This window comes from Pholis gunnellus, assembly GCF_910591455.1.
Source record: "Pholis gunnellus genome assembly, chromosome: 10".
NCBI classification, from domain to species: domain Eukaryota; kingdom Metazoa; phylum Chordata; class Actinopteri; order Perciformes; family Pholidae; genus Pholis; species Pholis gunnellus.
In genome coordinates this window covers 12,111,126-12,136,732 of record NC_136537.1, presented here as the reverse complement: position 1 = coordinate 12,136,732, position 25,607 = coordinate 12,111,126, and the positions used below count along the sequence as shown (strand labels likewise).

General features: G+C 40.6%; 3 protein-coding genes across 5 annotated transcripts in view; all 3 read left to right on the top strand.

Annotated features, from left to right (window-relative positions):
• Positions 1–488: 488 nt before the first annotated feature.
• On the top strand, positions 489–4,000 carry LOC306702206 (C-X-C motif chemokine 10-like). Of its 2 annotated transcripts, none has more exons than XM_079167764.1 (4): positions 489–636; positions 775–898; positions 3,626–3,703; positions 3,886–4,000. In XM_079167764.1, exons 1-4 carry the CDS (start codon positions 573–575, stop codon positions 3,956–3,958), a joined length of 339 nt encoding a protein of 112 aa, XP_079023890.1. In that variant the 5' UTR covers positions 489–572; the 3' UTR covers positions 3,959–4,000. The 2 variants fall into 2 exon arrangements, with proteins under 2 accessions (XP_079023890.1, XP_079023891.1); XM_079167765.1 differs by lacking the exons at positions 3,626–3,703; positions 3,886–4,000 and adding exons at positions 1,195–1,272; positions 1,440–1,717.
• A 1,887-nt stretch (positions 4,001–5,887) lies between these two features.
• On the top strand, positions 5,888–7,097 carry LOC306701780 (C-X-C motif chemokine 10-like). Its single transcript, XM_079167188.1, has 4 exons — positions 5,888–6,008; positions 6,154–6,277; positions 6,507–6,584; positions 6,756–7,097. The coding sequence occupies exons 1-4, from the start codon at positions 5,945–5,947 to the stop codon at positions 6,823–6,825; spliced, it is 336 nt and encodes a 111-aa protein (XP_079023314.1). The 5' UTR covers positions 5,888–5,944; the 3' UTR covers positions 6,826–7,097.
• Positions 7,098–8,653: 1,556 nt separating this feature from the next.
• gfpt2 (glutamine-fructose-6-phosphate transaminase 2) overlaps positions 8,654–25,607 on the top strand; it is a 33,653-nt gene continuing 16,699 nt past the window's right edge. The window contains exons 1-8 of one of the 2 annotated variants that reach the window (XM_079167574.1): positions 8,654–8,848; positions 9,864–9,972; positions 10,068–10,255; positions 10,418–10,529; positions 10,754–10,881; positions 12,945–13,096; positions 13,306–13,496; positions 23,668–23,775. In XM_079167574.1, coding sequence (XP_079023700.1) covers positions 9,945–9,972; positions 10,068–10,255; positions 10,418–10,529; positions 10,754–10,881; positions 12,945–13,096; positions 13,306–13,496; positions 23,668–23,775 — 907 coding nt within the window. In that variant the 5' untranslated portion in view covers positions 8,654–8,848; positions 9,864–9,944. Of the gene's footprint in view, positions 8,849–9,863; positions 9,973–10,067; positions 10,256–10,417; positions 10,530–10,753; positions 10,882–12,944; positions 13,097–13,305; positions 13,497–22,599; positions 22,711–23,667; positions 23,776–25,607 lie in introns of those variants that run through there. The other variant, XM_079167573.1, reaches the window with a different exon arrangement.

Sequence of the window (25,607 nt, the reverse complement as noted above, 5' to 3'; positions counted from 1 at the left end):
CTCATGTTTGATTTGGTGCTGTATTCACGCTGATGGTGTTAACCACGGATGCACACAACATGCATACAGAACAAGATGTTGTAAAGATAACATGCCCACATTTTGTGTTGCCAAATTCAACAGCAATCTACACCAACTAGATTTGAAATGTTTGGATCCAAATGTTTGAATCTTTAGTCTTCATGGTATCAAAATAAATAGTATGCAAAATGTAAAAAAAATATTTTTCATAGGTCATATACGTCAATTTACACAAACGTGAGAATAAGTTTTCTTGTCACATGCAGTGCATGTTTTATATTCATATTCTATTAGTAACCACAGGGAACGGCGAGTGGAATGAGTGCGTAGGTTTTGTTTTGTGGTTTCACTTTCTTGTCTCAAAAATTCCCTTGATCACAGGAAGTACAATGAGGTATGTGTCTGAGGAGAGTATTTAAGGCGACCCTTGGTCTCTACCCCGCACAGTTCTCTTTGACACTAGTCAATCTCTCTAGCTGCACTTATTACAGCTCCTCTCTTTCACCTTCATCACAGCACCAGTGTCTTCTTCACCAAAGACGAAACCGACGATGTCCGGCATCATGAAAGTGGTTCTGCTCCTGGCTGTCATGGTCTGCATCTCTGAAGCCCAAAGTAAGTTTTAATACTTCTTTAGCATTCACCACTCTAACATGGACAATGTGAGCTTTGTTTCATACAGTTCTATATAAGGTGGTAGCTGTAAGAATGAACTGAATTAATGAAATGATTTCTTTCTTTGTCTTTCTCTAGTGGGTCACACATCAGGAGATCTGTGTCTGTGTACAAAAACGAGGGATAGAATTGGCTCAAAGAATGACATAAAGGACATCCAGATCTACCCAGCAACCATCTTCTGTGACAAAGTGGAGATTGTGTAAGACGCACTGAAATCTTTCATTTAAATTGTGAGATCTTGCAATAATGTGTCCTATTTAGAAGAGGATTATCTGCTGTTTGCATTTTTTGTGCTAATAGAAAGCTTCTCAAGTAAGCCTCTCACACATAACACCTAGGGTGGCATTTTATCCTCTCTATCCGAGATGTATCGAAGGTTCAAGTCAATTGCAGTGAAAGTTATTATGAACCTGTATACATTTGAGGCGCTTCTTGTCATCAATCTAACTGCTTGACTCATGCTCACCTGTTTACCTCTACTTTCCATTTCAACAGTGTCTCCTACAACAGCGGCCTTCGCTATTGCCTGAACCCCAAGGTGAAGGCAGTGCAAAAGCTCATGGCTTCAATCATGTGAGTATTTTTACAGACATGAATCCGAGCCTCATCTTTAGAATAAACTGATCACCCAACTTCTATATGAATATTTCAGTGAATCTCCATGTTTCATAATGAAATACTTGATGCCTTCTCCACACTGTTGTAATGTGTCTAATGTTCTTCTTCTTTCTCATTTCTAGAAAACGGCAAACCTCTTCTACAGCCAGACCAACTGAGCTCACTTCCACCACCAACACAGCTCGCGTCTGACTCTTTAACTCCTCCGATCAATATGAAGAGCAGATGACCTCTGACCCCCATACACAATGGCACCTTAAACGAATGCAGATGTAGTTGAATTAAACCTTTTGTCTATTTATCTTCTATTCATACTGATGTGCACTTACAGTATGATCTCCGTTCCATTTTGTTTCCTTTATCTGTTTTTGTAAATAGATGTATGTGTTGTGAACCAAGTTTTATGCATTTTTAGTAATGTCAGTGTTGTTTTTATAATAAAAAAAAAAAAGAAATCAAAGAAGCATTGATTCATTGTTTTTTGTTCTGGGTCTGATACTGTTTGTTCCCTATACATCAACAGTGCCACCTTGTGGTTCAGGGCTGCCAATGCAAGAAATACAGTTAATGTGAACATTTACATATCTCATAATATTAGAATGCCAAGCATTAAATATTTTAATGAGTCTCCTCAACACAATTAATGGGTCTTACTAGTACTTACATGTATCAGCTACCAGAAGACACTAAAGCTGCAGAGACTCTGAGATGACAGGGTGAATAACACGCCAGCAACATGCGTTTCTTGACATTCAAATATTCCGGCATTTGATTGATAAAAAATCTTAATTTCAAGCATCACATTGGAACTAAGTCACTTAAATTCACAGTTATTTTTTTATATAGATTTGTTATAGTTCTCTCCATCCTCACATAATTGCCTGGTTACAAGCCTATTCCTTTCTCAGCTATAGACTAGTGATACCATTACAGATGTGCCCGTCCCAGATATACATTATTTGAGATACATTTGAAACTAAAGGCTACAGGACTCATCACTGCACATTGTAAAATGGTCTTCACTTGCTCTGCTTAGCATGCAGCATTAGTATATTTTAATGTACAAGGACATTGTGACAATGCCCAAAGTTTGTATTGGTACAAAATACCAAAATCTTAGATGCAGAAATTGGCTCGGCTTAAAGGTGCCTCCTGTGTGGACGGGGAAAAGTATATTTTGCAATGGACTTTGGTCGTGGAATAACCTGCAGGCTAGTCTCAATGGAGACTACCTCATCGCTCGAAAAAAGTTTTAAACAAAAGTTAACTGAAGCTTTGTTCTATAAATTGTTCTTGTTACAATTGATGACAATTGTATCGTGTGTATTTTTCATGTCTTCTGTTGATGCACATTGAAAGAGAGTATTCTGCCTTAATACTGACAGGGGTGGCTCAGATCCACTGAGTCTCATAGGCTGTAATGCTCCACACACACACACACACACACACACACACACACACGGTGGCATCCAATCCCTGGAGATTTACCCATAACAAACTTTGCCCTATTTGACGAGCTAATCTCTATTGCTGGGTTTATTACAGCTCATTTTTCTGTCATCTTCAACACAAGGAACAAGATTTTTTTTTAGCACCAGTGTCATCTTGACCATACAGGAAACCGACGATGTCCAGCACAATGAAAGTATTTCTGCTCTTGGCTGTCAAGATGCTGGCATGCTGATATCTCAATCAGCCTATTCAGCTTGTGCAGTGTGACCCCCCATTAGAAGAGGGAGAGGAGAGGTCAAGGCTGCCATGCCCAGTGCGGGGCCTCAGAGCTTATTTTGAGGCCACTGTGTGCATACGGCGGTCAGAGCAGCTCTGTGATGGTGGTCCTAAGATGGGCTGTGCTCTTTCGAAACAGCGCTGTCCCACTGGATAGTGGAGGCCATTGCCTATGCATACAGGGCAAACAGCCGTGCTCTGCCATCCGAAGTGAAGTGCCATCATGCCAGAAGTGTCTCCACGCCATGGGCGACCCTGTGGAGGATATATGTGCTGCAGCCTTATGGGCAATCGGAATCGTAATCTCATGAACTCGCAAGAAGATTCTGTAGGACTGATCTCAGGGATGACACCTGAACTTGACCTTTTGTTTAATTCAACCTGCCTGTCCTGTGTTCTGCATTTGGGTCCTCTTGGAACTACTAAACTTTGACAGGCCTCAGTTTCAGTGAAAGGTATAATCACCTCTTCCTTCATCTGAATGAGGCAACAATAACATGCACATTTTAGGCACTTCTCGTCATCAATCTAACTGCTTGAATCATGCTCACCTGTTTACCTCTACTGTCCATTTCAACAGTGTCACCAACAACAGCGGCCATCGCTATTGCCTGAACCCCAAGTCGAAGGCAGTGCAAAAGCTCATGGCTTCCATCAAGTGAGTATTTTTACAGACATGAATCCGAGCCTCATCTTCAGAATAAACCGACCACTCAACTTCTAATATGAATATTTCAGTGAATCTCCATGTTTATTAATGAGTTACAGGATGCCTTCTCTTCACTGTTGTAATGCGTCTAATGTGTGTTCCTTCTTTCTTTTTGTGCGTGTCATTTCTAGGAAACGGGAAACCTCTACTACAGCCAGACCAACTGAGCTCGCTTTCACCACTTCCACTTCCACTAAAAAATAAACTGTTGGAACTCCGTGGAAATAATATGCACATTGGTTGCACGTATTAAAATCATGTTCAAAAGTCTGAATTGTTATTTGTTAAATTAACATGACTTCTTATTGCATCATATACGAAATATTTTCATGTTCAGTTAACTTAAACTGCTCTATCGGTCTCAGCCATTGAGTTGCAACGCTTTGACTGTTTTGTTCATCAATTACACGATCATTGTGAAGTATTTTGTACATCATTATACCTGGGGCCAGATGTATAACCAACGTGTATGCCTTTTCCCACTCAAACTGGTATAGGCAAGGGCGTAGGTTTGCATATGGTTTTGACATGTCCCGACAAATATTTTGGGAGACCGAAATGACCCGACCAATATTTGAGCAAACTTCTCAAATAAAATTTGCATTATCTTTGGAGTGGAAAGAAGCACAGCACAGAGAGAAGGAGAGAGGAGCAGACTGAAGAGCAGAATCACTTGATGACCGGCGCGCAGTAATACGCTTCTGGCCTGCTCATCATAGTAGCCAGCTCACCGAGGTAAATCATTTCCTAAAAAAGCGAAAACGGCTTGGTACTGACAGCCATCAATAAGAGAGCTACCTGTGGTGGTGAGGTGACTGGAGAAGGCAGAGAGTGTGAATTCTACATTGAGCTCTGTGCGCCTGACAGGCTCAGTGCGCCTGTGGTCAGCTGCACCACAAGTGTCCAGACAGTCCGGCCCTCTCCTCCGTGCTCCGGAGTGTGATGGTGAGACAGTACTGAGAAAATATTAAGCGGAATTTGAGTTGGTTTGTATGTATTTTTTACAATTGAAATATTCTATTGGCATAGTAATGGCTCACTAGCACAAGCACAAATAACTCTTGGCATATATCATATATCAGATCTGATATATGATCAATTAATATCTAACTACGGATTATAATAAAAAAATTCAGAACCGATCAAATATTACTGATGATACTGACTTTTTCACAGCATAAATGTCATGTCACTATGACGCAGCTACAGTGGAAAGAAAGGAAATCATGCTCGCCTTCGCCTTCATATTATTCCGAGCCCTCTTATGTTTGATTTGGTGCTGTATACACGCTGATGGTGTTAACCACTGATGCCCACCACATACATAGAGAACCAGGTGTTGGAAAGATCATCTGCCCACACTTTGTGTTGCCAAATATAAAATAGTCCACACAAATCTACACTAACTAGATTTGAAATGTTATACAAAAGCATTTTTGACCAAGTCTATCGGAAATGGAGGATTAGCACTCCCATGTGGTGACACTGCGCGTTATAGATTTATTGTGTCTTCTCTTATACATTATGGAATTCTATCATCACCAAGACATATTCAGTTCAGTTGTGTCTTTGCTTACATCCAGGAGGAAACTAATGTCACCAGCACTGTACTGCATATGACATGAGCTTTTCGTTAACTTTATATTGGAAATAAGTGCCCTCATTAACTTATACATTTCTAATATATTGTCATAAATACTTTGTACACAACCCATTTGTTTGGATCTATATTCTTCATGATATCAAAATAAATAAAGTGTGCAAAATGTCCAAGAATATTTTTTTCACAGGTCATAAAACAATTTAGACAAACAATGTGAGTATCAGTTTTCTTACACATGCAACAAGTTACAATTTTGTTTTTATATTGCTATTCTCTTACATGATATCAAAATATACTTTTACATTTTAAATCTTCTTCAATTATTAGTAACCACAGGGGGCGACGAGTGGAAAGAGTGAGTCAGGGTAATTCTGTGGGTTTCACTTTCCTGTTTCTAAAAAATTCCCTTGATCACAGGATGTACGATGAGGTATGTGTCTGAGGAGAGTATTTAAGGCGACCCTTGGTCTCTACCCCTCACAGTTCTCTTTGACTCTAGTCAATCCCTCTAGCTGCACTTGTTACAGCTCTTCTCCATCACCTTCATCACAGCACCAGTGTCTTCTTCACCAAAGACGAAACCGACGATGTCCGGCATCATGAAAGTGTTTCTGCTCCTGGCTGTCATGGTCTGCATCTCTGAAGCCCAAAGTAAGTTTTAATACTTCTTTAGCATTCACCACTCTAACATGGACAATGTGAGCTTTGTTTTATACAGTTCTATAGGTGTTGGTAGCTGTAAGAAGTGAAAAATGAACTGAAGAAATTAAATTACTTTTTCTTTGTCTTTCTCTAGTGGATCACACATCAGGAAAACTGTGTCTGTGTCAACGTGTCAGGAATGGAATTAGACCAGGGACTAAGATAACGGACGTCCACATCTACCCAGCAACCATCTTCTGTGACAAAGTGGAGATTGTGTAAGACGCACTGAAATCTTTAATTAAGACTGTGGAAATGTGGTATATTAGTGCAATAATGTCTCTTGATTAGAAAAGAATGATTTGCTATTTGCATTTTGCATTGGAAGCTTCTCAGTAAACCTTTCACACATAACACCTAGGCTGGCATTTTATCCATTTCTATCCAATATATATCTAAGGCACTTCTTGTCATCAATCTAACTGCCTCTACTTTCCATTTCAACAGTGTCACCAACAACAACGGCCATCGCTTTTGCCTGAACCCCAAGGTGAAGGCAGTGCAAAAGCTCATGGCTTCCATCACGTGAGTATTTTTACAGACGTGAATCTGAGCCTCATCTTTAGAATAAACCGATCACCCAACTTCTATATGAATCTTTCAGTGAATCTCCATGTTTCATAATGAAATACTTGATGCCTTCTCCACACTGTTGTAATGTGTCTAATGTGTGTTCTTCTTCTTTGTCATTTCTAGGAAACGGCAAACCTCTTCTACAGCCAGACCAACTGAGCTCACTTCCACCACCAACACAGCTCGCGTCTGACTCTTTAACTCCTCCGATCAATATGAAGATCAGATGACCTCTGACCCCCATACACAATGGCACCTTAAGCAAATGTGAAATGAAATACACTTTTTGTCTATTTATCTTCTATTTATACTTATGTGCACTTACAGTATGATCTCCGTTCCCTTTTATTTCCTTGTATCTGTTTTTGTAAATAGATGTATGTGTTGTGAACCAAGTTTTATGCATTTTTAGTAATGTCAGTGTTGTTTTTATAATTAAAAAAAAAAGAAATCAAAGAAGCATTGATTCATTGATTTTTGTTCTGGGTCTGATACTGTTTGTTCCCTATACATCAACAGTGCCACCTTGTGGTTCAGGGCTGCCAATGCAAGAAATACAGTTAATGTGAACATTTACGAGTCTCCTCAACACAATTAATGGGTCTTACTAGTACTTACATGTATCAGCTACCAGAAGACACTAAAGCTGCAGAGACTCTGAGATGACAGGGCGAATAACACGCCAGCAACATGCGTTTCTTGACATTCAAATATTGTTGTGAACCAAGTTTTATGTATTTTGGAATTGTCAGTGTTTTTATAAATGTTAATAATAAAAGCTCAAGGAAGCATGAACTATAAGTCAAGTGTTTGTTGTTCCCTACATCAACAGTGTCACCTTGTGGTTCAGGGCTTTAAATGCAAGAAATGAAGTTCATGTGTCATGTCACTGACCTCATACAGAATTAGAATGCACAGCATTGAATATCAGAGGGAGTCACTCTTTAACATGTCTTCTCAACACACTTAATGGGTCTTACCAGTACTTACATGTATCAGATACCAGAGGACACCGAAGCTGCAGAGACTCTGAGATTACAGGGTGAATAACACGCCAGCACCATGCGTTTTCTCTGTCAGGGGTGGCTCAGATCATTGATTCTTATAGGCTGTATGCTCTAACACATCTCACACACACACACACACACACACACACTGGAGTTCATTCCCAATATTTACCATAACCACTGTATGCCTAATCCTTGCTCTAACTTTAACCAAAGCCACGAGTATTTTCTATGCTTCATACATAACATGATATTTTGGGCAGTTCAATTTCTTACGCATAATTTAACTGCAAAGCTTCCATAGTGAAATTTCAATGTCGAAATAAGACATTTAAACTGGCATTGGTGGAAAGTACTTATCTGAAGTGGATACTTACCTTACTTTAGTGTTTTTTCCCCTGCTAGCTCATACTTTTACATCCCAAAGGCAAATATATTTGTATATGTATTTCTTACTTCACTACATTTATTTAATAACTTAAATTACTTTCCAGATTGAGATTAATAATGCAAAATATCATAATATATAATATTTTAAAAAATATGATATAGCCTATCAAGAACACTTGGGGCATTTTACAAGCAAGCCTGTGATTAACAAAAAAAAATCTAAATCAAATCAAATCAGCCCCACATGTGCCAGCTTTAACTTTAATGTCAATGTACACATTGATTCATTAATGATCATAATTCAGTAACATAACATACATTATTCTGAAATAGACTATTCTGCATGACGTGTACGTCTCGGTACTTTAATATTGACGTTAATACATTTATACTTTTACAAATTTCAAAACGCAGGACTTTAACTGTTGTTAATTATACCTTAATAGCTTAAGTTAAAGATCTGATTTATTCTCCCATCACTGCTTGTTGGTATTGTGCAGTAGGCCTGTATAACAGTAGACTACTCTTTCACAGTGCCGTTACATTGCATCGCACGTCTTCCCAGGCGAGCTGCAGCGCTTTAACTTTCGGATGATCACTTCCGCCGGCTCCGTTGTCGGATATGGTGCGTTCACTGGTGGACGTCTCAGGGCTCTGTTTACTCTCTACGTGTCCAAAAGTCATGGATGAACCCACCGATGAACAAACATACAATATTTGTTCGTTCAGTCTGTCAAATCTGCGCCTCTGTTGCAAAGAGATCCCTGTCGCTGTGGAGTAATTTCAACAGGGGAGGACAGGGAATATTGACAGGGTGAGGTAAGTGTTTCCTTTTAATGGAGCGTTCCTTTAAACGCTGCAAATGACTGAACTGATTTGAGGAAAAAAAACTACAAAGAAATGCAATGCATGTAGTTTTTGACACATACCAGTCTATTAATGATTTAAATACTCGACAGTTTTTTTCAGTATTTAGGTGGCCTCCCTAAAACTAGCCGAAGTGTTAATGTTGTTCTAGTTTACAGATTATTTTAGACATTATTCCCACACGGCCATGGTGTGATTTAGCCAGTTCCTGTTTTGCAAGTCATTGCAGCTGACTCCCCACAGCACTGACGTGATGAACAATAGCAGATTTGGTGTCAGCATGTCTGCAAAGTATACTCGAAGACACTTATCTAAATCTGCAAAATCCAAACAATTCCAGCATAAAGAGTTTACAGATGGTGGACGCTGTCTTCTCGTCATTCATTCAGCCTAAAGTGAGGAAGATGCAGGTGGCTTGCAATGGAAAGTTAGTCCAGCCAAGGCTGAACGATAAGGAGCACTGATAACAGGTTATCAGGTTCACCGTGACCAAAGAGGACTACTTTGAGTGGCTGTCTTTGCCTTTTACACAATGAGGTATTAGATGAACAAGTTCCATTTTATCCAACAGGCAGTATTTCCTCAATTCAAAAGGTTTCATTTCCTTGTGAATATGAGCCTGCTTTATTTCACAGTCGGGCTGTTTCCCTCTGTTTTGGGCAGAGGAGAGCCTGGTATATGAGGGTGACTTACATAATCTGATATTAATTACAGTGCTGTAACCAGACTCTTTGGTTCTATTTGGAGAAGGTCAGAAACAGGACACCATTCACTTCACGCAGTCTGTTTAGTCTCATGCTACTCCCATGCTTAGGCGAATAAAAACATGCATGTGACATGTATTTATTTGCCTCCCTTCTGACCGACAGCAACGTGTTGTTGGACTACACACGTTGCTTCCATAGGTGCAGGCCTTTTTCTATCTGTCTAATGACCCTGTAACACTGTGTGATGTCATGTGATGAAGGTTTGGAGCCCAAAGCTAGGTGGACCTTCACACTGTCACGCAAAAGTCTCCTGTGGTCAGCCCTTCTGATCGGTTGTCAAAATGAGCTCACGACGGGGAGACATTCCAGGTAATGCAGGAAGAAAGATTTTGGTGTGATAATCTTAACATTTTAAAATATGTAAAAATGATTTGCTAGTTTTATCATATTTTTCCATTCTTTAGCACTTGAGTCTGGAACATCATCCGGTCTCTTTGGCACCTTTTCGTCTCCCATTGGAATGACTCGGCGCAATGTAAGCTATGATGAGCTGATGGAGGCCACCATGCATTCACCACCTCCAGACCTGACTGTCAACATGTTATGGAGCAACCCTGTCATCCCAAAGCACAAGTTCAGGAAGACTGCAGAGGTGCTTTCCTGTTTGTCCTGACTATCTGAACCAAAGTATTTGGAAATGGTTACCTTATGCATGTATTGGCTTGTGTGATGCCTGGAAAAATTTGGTTTGCTCTTGTTTGTTGTGTAACTGGTTTGTAAGTTAATCCTAACGTGTGTAAACGTGTGTGATCAGGAAGGCAAGGTTGATGGGAAGCTGCTGACTTTTGAGGCACCATCGGCAGTCAAGTCCCCAGTGCCCGTTGTGAAAGCCAAAGCCACCTCCTTAATGAGCACACTGATGATCAGTAAGTCAACAAAACCAACTGAACCTAAATGATGAACATTTATTTTCATTTTGATAAATATCTAGGCACTTCCTGTGTGTGTTAAGACACAGATACACTAACTTCCATTACTACATGACACAGAATTATGTAAACGTCACAATCTTCAGAGGTTGCTATAATGGAGTGTAGCATCTGAAAACACTGGCTCATTTTGTCTCCACTGTATGCCCATCCTCACTTAGAGCAGAACCAGGAGAGCATCCAGAAGTTCGAGCACCAGGCAGGGCTCACGGATGCCGGGTATTATCCCCACAAGGGGCTCTCTGCTGAGGAGACACGCTTTCACCGGCTGGGGGACGGCACATTGCCAGTGAGTATGAACAAATGTAGAAGCTTTGATGTGCCAAGCAGCAGTACAAATATTAAATGAATAATTGCACAAATTGAATAAAAGTCAAAAGAAAAGCTCCTACACACGTTCTTGCTCGCTGTTAGTTTAGTTTAGACCAAAATGAAAGGTCTCAGGCCTGACTTTCTTTGGATATACCTGATGAACCTGATTGATAACAAACCGGAATTAAGCTGTGTTAAGTTTTGTTTTTTTACTTTTATTCATTCACGAGGTACTTTTGGCAAGACTGAGTTTTTTTAGATTCTTATGGATAGGAGAAATTTGGTTTGGAAATGTCACATTGTCACACAAGCTCTGGATATACATTTTCATGTTTATAATACAGCGCTCTAACATCCCGTGAACACTGACAGAATGATGTCTGTGTCATGAAAATATAACTTGCACAAATAGAAGAAAACAAATTGGGTGTTAAAGTGACCGAGCTGACCCAGGAGAATCTTATGCACACAGTGTGGATGTTCAAAGGTTGTTTATCTCTTTTATCTGTATTTATACAGTCTCCCTGGCCCATTACCCAGGCTCACGTTTCAAGTGCTCTCACCTGACCTACAACAACATTCCAACGTTTTAAGAATTTGAACGCACAAGAACACAAGCCCTTTATGATTAGTGAGGACTATATTTATACTAAAAGAACAATGGCTGTGTAATTACACACATTACAAAATGAGCACGTTTTATTATTGTATATTATATGACAATGCCATATTGTTTAGCAGTGTATTGTATTTGTGATTGCAGGGAACATCTTGGTAAACAACAAATTACGTAATCAGGTTTGTGCTGTTCCAAAGACTGGAGCTTCCGGCAGTAGTGTTGCCAGGCAACGCCCCTAAATGATTCGATCCCCTTATTTTGTCAAACGGACCAATCACCGAGCTCCTAACAGAAAGAGGCGTTTTGGAGGCCCACTGTACTGTGTGTACAGGCTTTATCTTTTGAGTTTTCGAGAAGAAAATCGTGTTAAAACAGCTAATTATGGATAAAATGAAGGAATCTGACGGACTGGAACGTCAAAGAAATTGTATCATAAAAAGGTATGTTAATTAATTGTGTTTAGCTTTAGTTATTTGTACAGTCCGACCGGAAAACAGGCCGTTAGCAAAGCAACATTGTAGGCTAACGTTAGCTAGCAAAGCTAGCATTTGAGCTAACCCGTGTACACAAACTAGATACTAGACACTAGATAACGCTAACGTGAAGTCCTTCATAACACTAACGCTATATCTCCCCACGCTAAATAAGTAAGCTAAGAGCACAGAGTGTTTTTATCTGTTTCGGGAACCGTCATATCCTTATCTAGCTTCACTGGTCTCCCGAGGGGACCTAGCCTTAGTTTGGGCCCCTCCTGTATTATAATGTTAAGTAACTGAAATGAGACACAAACTGGCACGAGTTGAACTTGCCATCACATTTGCTAACGCTATGTAATAACACATTCCACACTTGCCCCACCTCAAGGTTCTCAACCTTAAGTGTTAATAGAATTTAGTTGTAATCGTATTTGTGATAAAGTTAACCTCCATCCCTTTCTTAACATATGAGAAGCACTGGGTGTAGCTTGGACCATGTTTTTTTTTTTTTTTGGGGGGGGGGGCTTTTCTCTGTCACCATTGGCCTAACTTTTTATAAATCACAACAGTTTCATCTGTCAAAATAATACACAGGTGATAAAAAGTCATGGGGGCACCCTGTTGTTTATTTGCACGATTGCCACTGCCCTGCTCACAGTGCATCAAATCTCTCTTTGTCATCCCCTATCTCTCTTCTCTCACACACACCTCATGGTCACAGCAGGTCCAGAATAACACTGCTGACCTTTTTCATTGTGTAATCACGGAGTGTTTGCTCTGTCTCTGACACAGTTGCCACATATATGGGCTGTTAACATGGACATGAGGGACAAAGTGTACATCCAGCCATGTTTATGAATAAACTTTAAATAATCACTTTGTAATGTACAGGGTGATTCTTCAGTATTTGTGTGTTTCATTGCTTGCTTTTTCTGTCTTTTGCAGAAGTTGAGAATGCCAAGCGGGGACTTCAAGGAGGACAGGTGTACAACATCAACACAATCCACCCCAAGTGTCACCCCTTCTGTCACCCCCTCCGTCACCCCCAGTGTCACCCCCTGTGTTACTCCCCACACATCACCGGCTGTTAGTCGCAGGTAGGCATCATGCTGCTGTAATGTTTAGCTCTTATTGTTATTTAATCTAAATGCAGATCCAAAATGTTATCTAAAAATGGATGGAACCGGAACCTCTAATCTTGGCGTGCTTCATTTTCCCAACATGGCTCACATTGTGTGCCATATGGCATATCCTTCTCGTGTTTGACCTCATGTCCATGGCTTGCTTTTGCTTGGCGGGAATACAGGAACTGGTTCCAGCTGAATCCTGCGTCTTTTCTTGCCACCCCGGAGCTTAATTGTCCCAACCCCAGCACAGACATGGGAGGAAATGAGGGTGGAGGAGGAGGAGGAGGAGGAACAGAGAGGTGGAGCTTCTTTGGAACTCGACCCGTGGTACAGAAGTCCCCCACTGACCCAGGCTGTGAAACCAGCACAGGTGAGAGATTTCTACCCAGTCTAAACTTGGATCGTTTGTGTATTACAGTATGAACGCATAATAGATGTGATAGGCTCTCATCGCAGGTTGAACCCTGTGCCCCGTGCTTTTTCTTTGAATGCAATAATACTGCTTCTACTGCCTCAGATGAACCCTGGTTACAAGTGAACAGCTCTTGAAATCAGCGGTGACTTTCCATTGTCAGGGTGGGGCGATGTTCCTCACAATCTCTGATTCAAATATAATTAAAAGAGTTTACCCAGCACCCAAAAGACACAAGCTTGTATAATACAAAGAATAATATTGGTCAAACAAATAAATCTCAGTTTGAACACACCTGGGTGTGGATTAGTGGTTTGCTTTTTATGCTTCCATGCCAGGGACATTGTGTTTTCAGGTGTATCTGTCCATATGTACAGTACATCCGTCCAATGATCTCTCAGGAACACCAGGAGGGAATTTCTTCACATTTGGCACAAACGTCCACTTATATTCAAGGATGAACTGATTACAATTTGGTGGTAAAAGGTCCCGGTGACCTCACGCCTGACCCATTCCGCTGAACGCGATATCTCAGGAACGCCTTGAGGGAATTTCTTCAAATTTGGCAAAAACATCCTTTGCTGAATTTTAATTATTACAATTTCACACAGATGTCTAATCTGATAAAAGTGATGACATTTTGGACAGACATGGATGTAACCTGCTGGCGGAGTCAGGGGGGACTAAAGTTACTCTTTAAAATCATGACACTAAAGCTGCTCCCTTTTTACAACGGCTAGATTCAGGTCATTAATATCAATATTTCTCGTCTCTCCTTCAGGCTTCTCACTGCAGTCCTATTTCGGCATGCAGAAGTCCTCCACCATGGATGGCACCAACACCAAGGGCAACTTCAAGGTGGACGACCCAGCCAATTTCATGCCCCCCAAGATTGAGATCTCGGGTATTGAGGCCAAGCAGGCACCCACACGGCCGCACAAACTTAAACCTCGGGACATGAATGTTTTAACACCCTCAGGCTTCTGAAGACGGACCCGCTGTGTAGTAACACCTCTGTACCATATCTTTTAATAGTTTTCTTTTCTCCGACTGGTTTGCTCACTTGCTTTCTTATCTTCCACTGTCCCTTCTGCCTCCCTGCAAACTCACTGAGGCTGAGAGGAAAGAAGACCACCATGTAGTGTTAGCACACCGGCCCCAGAGACAACCCCGCACTGTTACTCCTCCCAGCGGACCTACTCCTATTAGTCCACACCGTCCCCTTCCTATCGCCTCCAGCTCATTGGTCCAAATACAACACCATATCACGTCATTTAATTTGTCACCTCTAAAGGTAGCATTGCTTTTGTAGTATTATTGTTCTGCACATAATGGATGCATTGACATGCATTGCCTTGCTGTCCTTGTTCAATTGTCAATGATGGCATGAGATTGAAGTTGAAATATTTCGTCAGTCCTTTTGCTCTAGCTAATCACTTTAGCATTGCCTCTCATACAACTGACCAGCTATTTCAATTAATAATGCTCAGTTGCCTCATTTCTTTTCTTATTTTATTTTGAATAAGCACACAGATCTGTAGTTGTGTAGTCCTTTCCTCTGTTAGCATGCTGAGTATAGTGTGGGATGACTGGTGTGTGCCTAAACTTGCAGCATGTTTGCTTTATTGCGTTCTTGCCATCAAAGTACAGCTTTTTTTATTATTATTGAATGAAAGAGCATCTTACTTTGCTTTTTTTAAATACATATTTCAACTTAATCAACATTGATAATTCTAAATAGTGGTGGATTGAGTTTATCACATTTTTATATGCATCACAAAATTGTTTCAACGTGCTATGAACATACAAAGCATTGAAGTGGTACAATTTTCTATTTTGCATTTCCTGAGTCGCAATATAAGAATCCCTGCTGTTTTATTTGAAAAAGTTGATGAATTCCAGTAAGTAAATGCACAAGGGAGATGGTCTCCCACTTACATCTGTAAATAAATCTGATAATAACATCTAAAGTGGTTCTCTGGTTCTTTTCTCAATGCAAACATATGGAAATATAATTCCATGGAGCCTGGACAAGCACCCCACTCCTTTAGTATATTGTTCACTGATTGTTTTATCTGAAGAGTGCACACTAATTTATAAATTCATTCTATTTGTATTCACAGCATCGTGCATTTATTTGAAAGAAAGACAATTTCGTGATTAGCGCATGCTGTATCGTAGAAGTTGTGTCTCCGAAGAAGTGTGTTCCTGACCGACCAATTCACAGAGTGTCACACAGGATATCTCTCTCTGTGTTTTTTGTTGCTTTGTAAATCAAGCTACAGCAGAATGTGAACGTACAGCCTCATAATTAGACTGAGCTACCATTTTCTTTCACTTCTTATATTTGAATCTGTCAATCGCTAAACAAATCAGGGCTTTTGGCAGGAATTTCAAAGAGGCTGTTCTTTTAACATTTATTAATTCTATGCCATGGATCATAGTAGCAATAATCTGCCAGTTGATTGAAAAGATCAACTGGCTCTCGCCTCAATTTTCCGTTGCCATGATATCAACATATAAGGTGAAATTTGACCCCCGTTGGCGACAACGTGCAAGAATTTTACACCAACCTTGAGCTACAGTCTTTAGCCAGAAGGTGGTGCAATAAGCTCAGAATAGTATGTTTTATACTCATTAGTTTGACTTCTATGTTTCATTGTCTTTTACATTACCCAGATTAAAATCAAGAACAGGAGTGTTTATTCTGGAATCAGATATATTAAATAGCCATGATATCATTTTATACCCAAATGAAAAGTGTGATAGATAGATAATGAGGAAATTACATTTCCCACAGAGACATGAAGGGCAGAGGTGAGAAGAATCAGGAGAAAAGCAGTTCCCTCTGTCCCTTGTCTAGTCCATCACATCCTCTGCTGTGTACACATTGATTTAATTAGTCATGTTCTACTGTTGGTAAGGAGATTGATTTTATTGTAACAGCAATTTCAGGATATTGTCAACGATACTGAGCATTATTAACTACCCAATCTCTCCTCTCTACATCAAAGCTAACATGCAGGCCATCTGACAATGAGCCAGCAGCTAGAAACAGCAGAGAGCAGACTCCCTCCCTGTTGGCTCAGCCATGAAGTGAAAAGGTTTACAGCCTTGTTAAAGCCCTAAGCAGTTATTGTCTGGTGTTCTGTTTAATGTGTGTGTGTGTGTGTGTGTGTGTGTGTGTGTGTGAGAGAGGGTGTGTAGTAGTTATTACAGGGTGTGTCTGTTGCCCGTGTTTCTTTCTTCTTACAGAGACACACCAGGATGCACATACTGTTCAGGATATTTATATTGCATATTGACTCATTGATCAATGACAGCCTTCCTTCAGATGAAATGCTGTCGTTCTAACAGAAGCAAGGCCTCAACTTGAGCTAATCACTTTCGTTCTCATCAACTTTAAACATCAACTGTCATTTTATTCTGAAATTAGCTGGAGCCCCTAAAGGGAACCCTCCTTTACTTAATTACAGGCTGTTGAGCGTCCACGTCTGGTTTTCAGGTGGTGCCACAGGAGCAAAGGTGAACATCAAGTGAGACAGGCGAGTGCAGACAAAGAACTTTCACTCAGAAGCTGGATACACAGACACAAAATGAAAGGCAGGAAAGAAGATAGGGTGAAGAAAGTGCAGTCCTGGAGAAATAAGATTTGGTGTAAAAGTTTAGTATAAGTACAAACACAGACGGAGATGGGCCTGTTCAGTCTTGGGACACGTAAAACACACGCAGCACTAAAGCAAAGGCAAGAGAAACAGTGGGTGGGGGAGTCTAGAAGTGAGAGAAACAGAGAGCAAAGGGTGGAGTGCCCCAGCATAAATGACATAATACAGATGGCTCTCTCGCTCTGGGTCCGACATGACGTGGTTGCGTACACCCCCCCCCCCCCCCTTCTCGGCTCCCCTCCTCCACCTCTGCTCCGATCCCACACATATCATTGAGCTCACTCCCAGATGTGCGACGGCAAGCACCACCCCGCCAGAGTGACCACGGACCAAAACAAACACCAGGATGTCTTCTGCAATCTGACACGACACAGTCACTTACGCATCTATATTTCGAAAAACTGGTCTGGCCAAATGACTTCCATAACAACCTCAAAACAATTAGTTACACGCTTTGGGCTACACCCCTATGACACAAGTTAGACTTGCCAGTCTGGTCAAAATACCGTGCATGGAAACAATGTAAATGCCAGTTTTTTAAGAGAAACAGCAACAAATGTTTAAGATCCTGCTCCAGTGATCCAGGTGTATGTGTGTTAGTGATACCATGTTTTGGACAACCTAGTCTAAATGTGCTCTGTATAAAGGTCAACTTTGAGGAGGACTAAGTGTACTTTCATCTAATACATGAAGGAGTGGTAGGAGCACTTTATGTCAGGGCGACTCCAGGAATATGTGGGGAAATCCTCCCACCAGCTCGACTAAATTACAGGGATTCTGTAATAAACAGATATTGGGCTTCTGATATCTGACCTACACGGAGTCTTTATCCTCGAGAGGTAATAAACTCTTTTAGAGGCTGTTTTCTATATCAGCCGTTCATGAGATGTTACTAAGTTATCAGGAAAGTCAAGATGTATTTCCAACGTTTCAACAAAGAAAGCTGCTGTGATAACATAATGATAAAATATCTTACTTCTGGAGTTACATTTAATGTATTGCTGCCAACTAATACACTACGGGTGTATCTTATTCATGAAACTCACAACTTGTTTGTGTAAGCGTCACCAACCACAACAATGAGTAATGCAGTGTTTTTCAGAATCTAGTTATTTTTCGCCATGAAAAGAACACCATGGTGACAAAACTTAACGAGGGATTTGAAGGGGGTCCTTTCTGACGTCTGCTGCTGGGCGGGTCCTCCGTCATATGTAACCCCATGTGACTCCAGAACCACATCTGCGGCTGATTCACGGTGAGCTGGCCCGGAGGTGAACCCGCCAAGCTGAGAGGAGACTGGGGCAGGGTAGCTGATGGCTGTCTTCAGGTACTGTGTCCTGTGAAAGTAAGCATCAATCATGCCCACTCGCTGGGGATAGAGTTACAGTGTTACAGCTGCTAACACAGATGTGGATAAGACACAAATCAAATCACTGTGCCAATGTTACGCAATAACAAACTGCTGTGCCTCATAAATTGTGAAGACTTGACCTCTGTTGCAGCATTTCCGTGTCCCGAAAGACACCCGTGCAGAAAATGAGTGCAGCTACAGTGTGTCGGGAATGTATGTGGGGGAATGCAAGCTTCTGGGCAGTAAATACTGGTGTGAGACATGTGCATTCTCACAATGTCGACAAATTGTATAGAACATATGTTTTACTATAAATAATATCTGATTTCTTGTAGCTCTTGACTTGGTTCTCTTTTCTGCTGATCTGAAACTATCAGAGGTTTGTTGACGTTTGTACCCTGCTGGAAAGACAGAAAACTGAACTGAACGACTGACGTGAAAAATCCAACTTATTCTTTTTTTAAGGTCCTCCATTTCGGACAACAGGGAAACAGCACATTGTGTTTGTGTGGCAGTTTGAGTTTGTCATTCTGTTTCCCGTCTTTTGCTTTGTTTGTGTATTCTTGTATATATATTTAACTACAATGTTACCAGTTTTGCATAACCCAGTCTCCAGCCTGTGTCCATCAGTGTCTCTGTTCATCAGGCATTCTCCTGCCATCCCCCACTGAGAAGCAGAGTGTAATGTTGGGCCCTCCTGTACTGGCCCCCAGGCCCTAACATGAAGCAGATGTGGGAAGGGAGATCCCCTAAAACAAGGTCTTAACAGTCAGCCGGAGCTCACTAGAGCCACATCCGGTTGATGCACTCACTGGTGTCTAATGCTTAAAGAGAAAATACGGGAAAGCTTTTAGCACTACCACACACCACTTCCAGAGCACTGTCTGTCTGTGTGTGTGTGTGAGATGATTCATTTCTTGGCTGTGCTGTTTGAATGTAATACCTAGGAGAGGTGTTGTGCACTTGGCCAAAGTACGTAAAATGTTCCATATCCAAATCACGACTTGGCTATTGGCCCCTTTTTCATAGCATCATTCAAGCAGATATAACTATCATTATGTTATAATAATGTTAACATAAACTCTAAATGTGGTTTACAGTTGTAATATCCCTACCCTCAACCCTTTAGCCTCAAATATGCAACATCCTGGTTTTGTTTTCACCTTGTGAGTCTGCGTATCTGTGGACAAATTATTCCACCACGATCGCGTCACAACCCCATAAGATGCAGTAATGAAACTTAGCAGATGTGTATTTGAGATCAAAATGAAGGTTGAGTTTGAAGATGGGTGTACTACGAGCCAGGGCACCAGAAGTAGGGCGGTACAAAGTGGGGACCATTGTATTTTCCCTGGCCCGATTTGGTATCTCTGCCGGCGTGATTCCATCGCAAGACGGTCTCCATAGTTTATTATTCTTTCATTCTGTGAAATATGTAAAAAAAATCAATCAATGTTGGTCTGTTTCAACGTGATGCGGGTGTCAGAAGTCATCAGACTGCGATTGCTGTCAATTTCAGGGCGTCACCCACTCTCATCAAGCCAAACAGGTTCATCTGGCTGCATATGGGTTTGACTGCAATCCAACAATTAGAGAAGATCAATTACCACTGTAGCAATCAAATCAAATCATAAGAACAACACACATAACAAACTAGACAGCAGAAGTTAAAGGTTTAATCAAGGTTAAAAGTGAGGACAATTTAAAATGTTCTGCCCATCATTTTATATCTTCTTACTACTTAAGGAACCTTTGATCTCTTGGGTGGATCTCATTATATTGGATTGTCATAGAGCACATGGACTTTCATGTAATCCCTTAAGCCAGGAGAGGAATGCAAGTCTTTGGCTTCTGTCACTGGTTCTCACTCACGCAAAGCCACAGTACACCTGAACACATGTCATTGCTCAAAGAAAGATCATTACATGTGTAATATCGTTTATAGAGTGCGCATGCAAATACATGCACAGTATATGCAAAAACACAGTAGTGTTGGAATTAAGCGTTTTGTGAAGGATTGGGCAATACAGTCCAAAACAAATAAGAAACTGTACTCTTTCATACACACAATGTGTACCACGGTCCATCGCTGTTCTCCTTCATCATGATCACATATAGGCTGATGTTTGGACAAAGCGAGGTGAGGCGTGTGACTTGGCAGGACGCTAACACATTCCTCAAGTAGAGATGTCGACCGAGAGAAACACACATGCGCCCATTTCAAACTTCTCTGTCCTGTTTTGTGACTCTTTTTCTTTCATTTTTATAGGTCTTCCTGCCTACACACACTGTCTCACACACTTTATCACCGACTATCTCCTTCCATCCACTTAACACCTTTTGGTACCCAGCCAACTAAGATACAGACAGAGACCGAGATAAGCAGCGTCTCCGTGTCTGACTCTCACTGACATCTCTCACGGGTTTTTTTAAATGTCAACTACAGTTCTACTACAGTGGTTTAAGTAGATCATTAAACATTCAAATCATCTTTATATTTCCCTCAGTATCTGTCTTGTGAAAATGCGCATCTTACGCACATGCAAATAATCCATAAAACCTGTCCAAGTCAATAACGTTCTATCATTCATTTCTGCTCTAAATGTGGCCTGGCGTCTGAGCTCTGTCAAGACCTTTGCACAGGGGAAAGAAGAAGCAGTAACCTGAGTGATAAGTTTGATAAGTTACAGTAAGTTCATGACTACAAAGCTGTTTCGATTGGACTTGTGGTTCAGTGACCTGGTAATACAACTTAAGTGCTGAAGCAATTTTATGAGTGGTGTATCTAAACGATTATCCATTCATTTGTCATATTAGTGGTTTTTTTCATCTCTGTTTGTGTAATTTAAATGTGACCTGGCATTTCACCAGACCATCACTACTGTTGTCACCTGTGTACCTTGTACCTGGGACTTCTGTTCAATCTGATATTCATTTAAGAGGATGGACGATAGAATAATACTTTCACATCAAGATGAACATAAAAAGCTTTTCCATCTCACTACACAGGCTATTAAATTTACAAATGTTCCAGAGTCCAGGAGACATTCAGAGATCATAAGGAAGCAATGTGAATTAACCAGGCAGGATAAGAGCGTAAGAGGCGATAGAGGACTCAGTTTCTCTTATTTAACAGGTGCGTCTAATAAAAAGCAGTTAATATGTCAAAGTTGATGAATTGATGTCATTCCTTATTGCTCTGAGCTTTATTTGGCATCAGGTCCTCATTATTAGGAGTAGAAATAAGTGAAGCATTTGTAAATTGTTCTTTAACACAGAGATCACATCATGACCACATCTATACCAATGCCGAGTAACTGCCTTCTGCATCCAAAGGTTCCTTGGAGAACATTAAAGGACAATAGGTTTCACACAAATTTACTTTTACTTAAAAAGTAACTTACATTTACTTAAAAAAATGTGTTATGTGCAAATGTACAGAGCAGCAGATCTAATTAGTTAATACATGACTAGATACTTTTATTCAAACTTAAGGGAAATTATTTGATAAGAAACAGGAAGCCGGAGGAACCAAAAAGTCTGCCAACAAAAGGTTCGGTCAAATCCAAAGTAACTGGGCATACAATAACATCTTCATGCATAGTAGGACACAAGATAATTATCTTCTCTATTGTTATGATACTTGTTTCCTATAGTGTGGTTCTTCATTCACAGCGTTAAGTGTTGGGTGGAGAGAAGTCTGGGCCAAGCCTTGAAGAAAGAAACTAGAAACCACCGTCCCTCAGTTCCTACTACAGAGTAGTGTCCCCAGCATAACATCTTGCCATGTTGGCTCACACACAGACCTACAAGGTGAAAACAGTTATACACACGTCAAGCAAACAGATGTGAAAGGTGAACCATCTCCTCAATGAAACAGGACAAACATTGTCTTGAATACTGCTGACGTTAACAGGCAGGTCGCCAATTAATAGAGTTTAAAGGGGCCTGTCAAACAGGTGGAGCGGTGTGACGATGTGAGGAAGGCAGGGGGCGGGACCGCTGCCTCTACAGGAAACTAATTTAAATGAATAGTGAGCGTGTGCAGTCATTGTGGATTCAACAGAGCAGAGGCATCACTTCAACAGGAAAACTACAAGTCGTTGTCTCTCATAAAAGGTGTCCAGCAGCGAAGGCAAAACTTGAGTCATGTGTGGTAAGTTTGCTTTATATCGAGTAAATGCGTTTCGAAACTTGTTGGAGGGAATTTCAATTTATTTACGCATGGAAATTGCCTCGACGGGTTCCCGCAGTGCCCAGCGCTCAGACACCCGAGTCCGTGCGCGTGATGATAAAAGTTATCATATCATACATTTGTTCTCGTGAAGTTGTCCCGATCATCGTGATGAAAATATGAATTATGAACTGAAACAGCCGGATAGACCGCTCTGTTTTCCGATCCGTGTGGATTCCTGAGACGCGTTGCGCGCAGCTGCGACGTGTCAGTGTTTCCACTCACGCACGTTGACAGGCAAGTCTTACCAGTTACTTTAACATAATTAAATGAAATCCATTATCTTGCGTCCATGTCGTGACGCGCATCCAAAGCGCCACCAATAAGGTGAAAGCACCAGTTAGCCTCACGTCTAACACTCTCGAGTGGGGACGTTTACAGCCTGCCGACCTAGCTGCTCCAACCCACACACACACACACACACACACACACACACACACACACACACACACACACACACACACACACACACACACACACACACACACACACACAAAGTAGTTTTAATTGAATGAAGATGCAAGAGCTTGACCGACGCATGTTATTAAATGTAATGAGAAGCCATTTCTGCTCTCACATACAGCCTTTTGTGCGTTCTTGTCCTTCCCAAACATACTAAGGTGAAGATTATGCAGACTTTAAAAATTAGCACAGAAGCTATTAGTTGTATTAGTTGACCTCCTCATGCTCCCCCTCAATCATCCTAAAAAGGTGGATATTGATGTCCTCTATCTATTGCCAACTTGTACCAATAGGCCCATCCTACATTGTAAATGTGTCCTTACAGACTTGTATCCAAAGACGCAACTGTGCTCTTTGCATTTGTGTGAACTCTTCCTTCAGGTTTTCAGTTCTGTTTCTCTCTCCCTTTTCTAAAAGGGATCTTTGCCTACCTGAATTACCGAGTGACTCGCACCAGAAAGGAGATATTTGAGACGCTGGTGAAGGGTCTGCTGAGACTGGAGTACAGAGGGTACGATTCAGCAGGTAAGACACTCGGCCTCACAGCTTTGCCACACACCTACACACACACACACACACACACTATGCACAAAAGCTCACAGTACTTCTTGGCAGCACCTGTGTGTCACGTCTTTTAAAAAATTAAATCTGGGCAGTATTTGTCAGCAATCAAATCATTAAGAAACACAATCTGCCAGAAATGTAGATGATTTGGAGTTGCATCACTATTACACATATTACCTGAGTCTGCAAAATTGTACCTTGTTGGACTGAAATGAATGAAAACTGATATAACAGCCGAAACCTACCAATCGCTTGCATGAAGTATAATTAATTTGCCATTGTTCATGTTGTATAATGAAAAAATGTCAGTTTATTGCCTAATTTCATTGATCTACTTGTGCTAATAATGTAAATTATTGAGAGTCGGAAACAAAGGCAGATTTTAGGAGCGCTAAAGTAAATAAATAAACAAATAGCCTAAATAATGAACATAATATATAACTGTCTGCCACTTTCCCATGACTGATTGTAAATAAATTCGCCATTGGGCTCGAACACTGAATTATCTGTACTTAATGATTCATTATATCATCAATTCATGTATTTAAATAAAGCCTTCTTAAACTATTTGGGTGAATGTTTCAGGCTATATTGTTGAGACATGTGTTGAGTCTGACGGTAGAAAGAGGTGATTTACATTGAACTTTGACTTTATTGCTGGCTCTGTTGTCATGACTGTAACGCCAGCTTAGTTTATTTACTTTACTTACTTTTCGCACTTTTAACTATTCTGCATAGAATAAAATAAATGAATAAATAAAACTCTTTTTGCAGGATAATCCTCTGGATAATAATTTTTAAATGACATGCTATTCATTTTAAATGACTATATAGCATGAATCATGACACATGCATTTGGGGACAAATACTGAGGTCATAGAACCAGCAGATCTAATATTTCTCTCATAAAGTTATTGCACAACTTCATTTTGGCAGTGTCTCTGTGTAGCCTACACTGAATCCATAGCATGTCATTTAAAAAGGAAGCGGCAATAATAATGATTAGTACTCAGTAATAGATGACAAATGAGTCTGAAATTGAGTTTTTAGATGGGAAGGAGCTGATTGGTTGGCCTGGAATCCATATTACCATAATGCCAAAGGGCAGCAGACACGGGTTTGAAAAACAGTTTGAAAAGTGCCAGTAGTTTTTATGTTATTGCTATAGAGTATGCATTGTAATACAGACCCGTGTTGTGAGCAGCTTACACATGAGCACCCTGTAGGAGGCTGTCATATTAAAAACGCTAATTAAAGAAAGGCTAGTGATCAGAGTTCGATACCTCTATATTTACTGTGTGATGGCGTAATGTACTCAAAAGTGCGAACAGTAAATAAACTTGAAGGATCTTATGTCGGAAAGCTGACAGGTGTTAGAGACATGACAACAGAGCCAGCAATAAAGTCAAAGTTCAATGTCAACTCTTTCTACAGTCAGACTCAACACATGTCTCAACACTACAGCCTGAAACATTTAGCCAAATAGTTTAAGAAGCCTTCATTTAAATACATGAAATATATGATATAATGAATCATTCTATACAGATCAGTCGTGGGAAAGTGGCAGAAATTTGACTTAATAACGAAATGTTCCGTTCATTATTTAGGCTATTTGTTTATTTATTTAATTTAAACTCCTAAAATTGATCGCTGTAGCCGACGCGTTTGAAAACGTGCAACTTTTACTTTGAAGGCGAGCTGCCTCTGTTTCCGACTCTCAACTTCCTTGACTCAATTTTCATTATTAAAGTTGGTTAACCGAACAAGCTGACGTTTCGGTACGCAGAATTGCA

Excerpts from the sequence above, each read along its gene's own strand:
- LOC306701780 (XM_079167188.1), top strand. The coding sequence starts at position 5,945 with ATGTCCGGCATCATGAAAGTGTTTCTGCTCCTGGCTGTCATGGTCTGC. Across the intron at positions 6,009-6,153 it reads CTGCATCTCTGAAGCCCAAA|TGGATCACACATCAGGAAAA; the intron begins GTAAGTTTTAAT and ends GTCTTTCTCTAG. Across the intron at positions 6,278-6,506 it reads TGTGACAAAGTGGAGATTGT|TGTCACCAACAACAACGGCC; the intron begins GTAAGACGCACT and ends CCATTTCAACAG.
- LOC306702206 (XM_079167764.1), top strand. The coding sequence starts at position 573 with ATGTCCGGCATCATGAAAGTGGTTCTGCTCCTGGCTGTCATGGTCTGC. Across the intron at positions 637-774 it reads CTGCATCTCTGAAGCCCAAA|TGGGTCACACATCAGGAGAT; the intron begins GTAAGTTTTAAT and ends GTCTTTCTCTAG. Across the intron at positions 3,704-3,885 it reads AAGCTCATGGCTTCCATCAA|GAAACGGGAAACCTCTACTA; the intron begins GTGAGTATTTTT and ends TGTCATTTCTAG.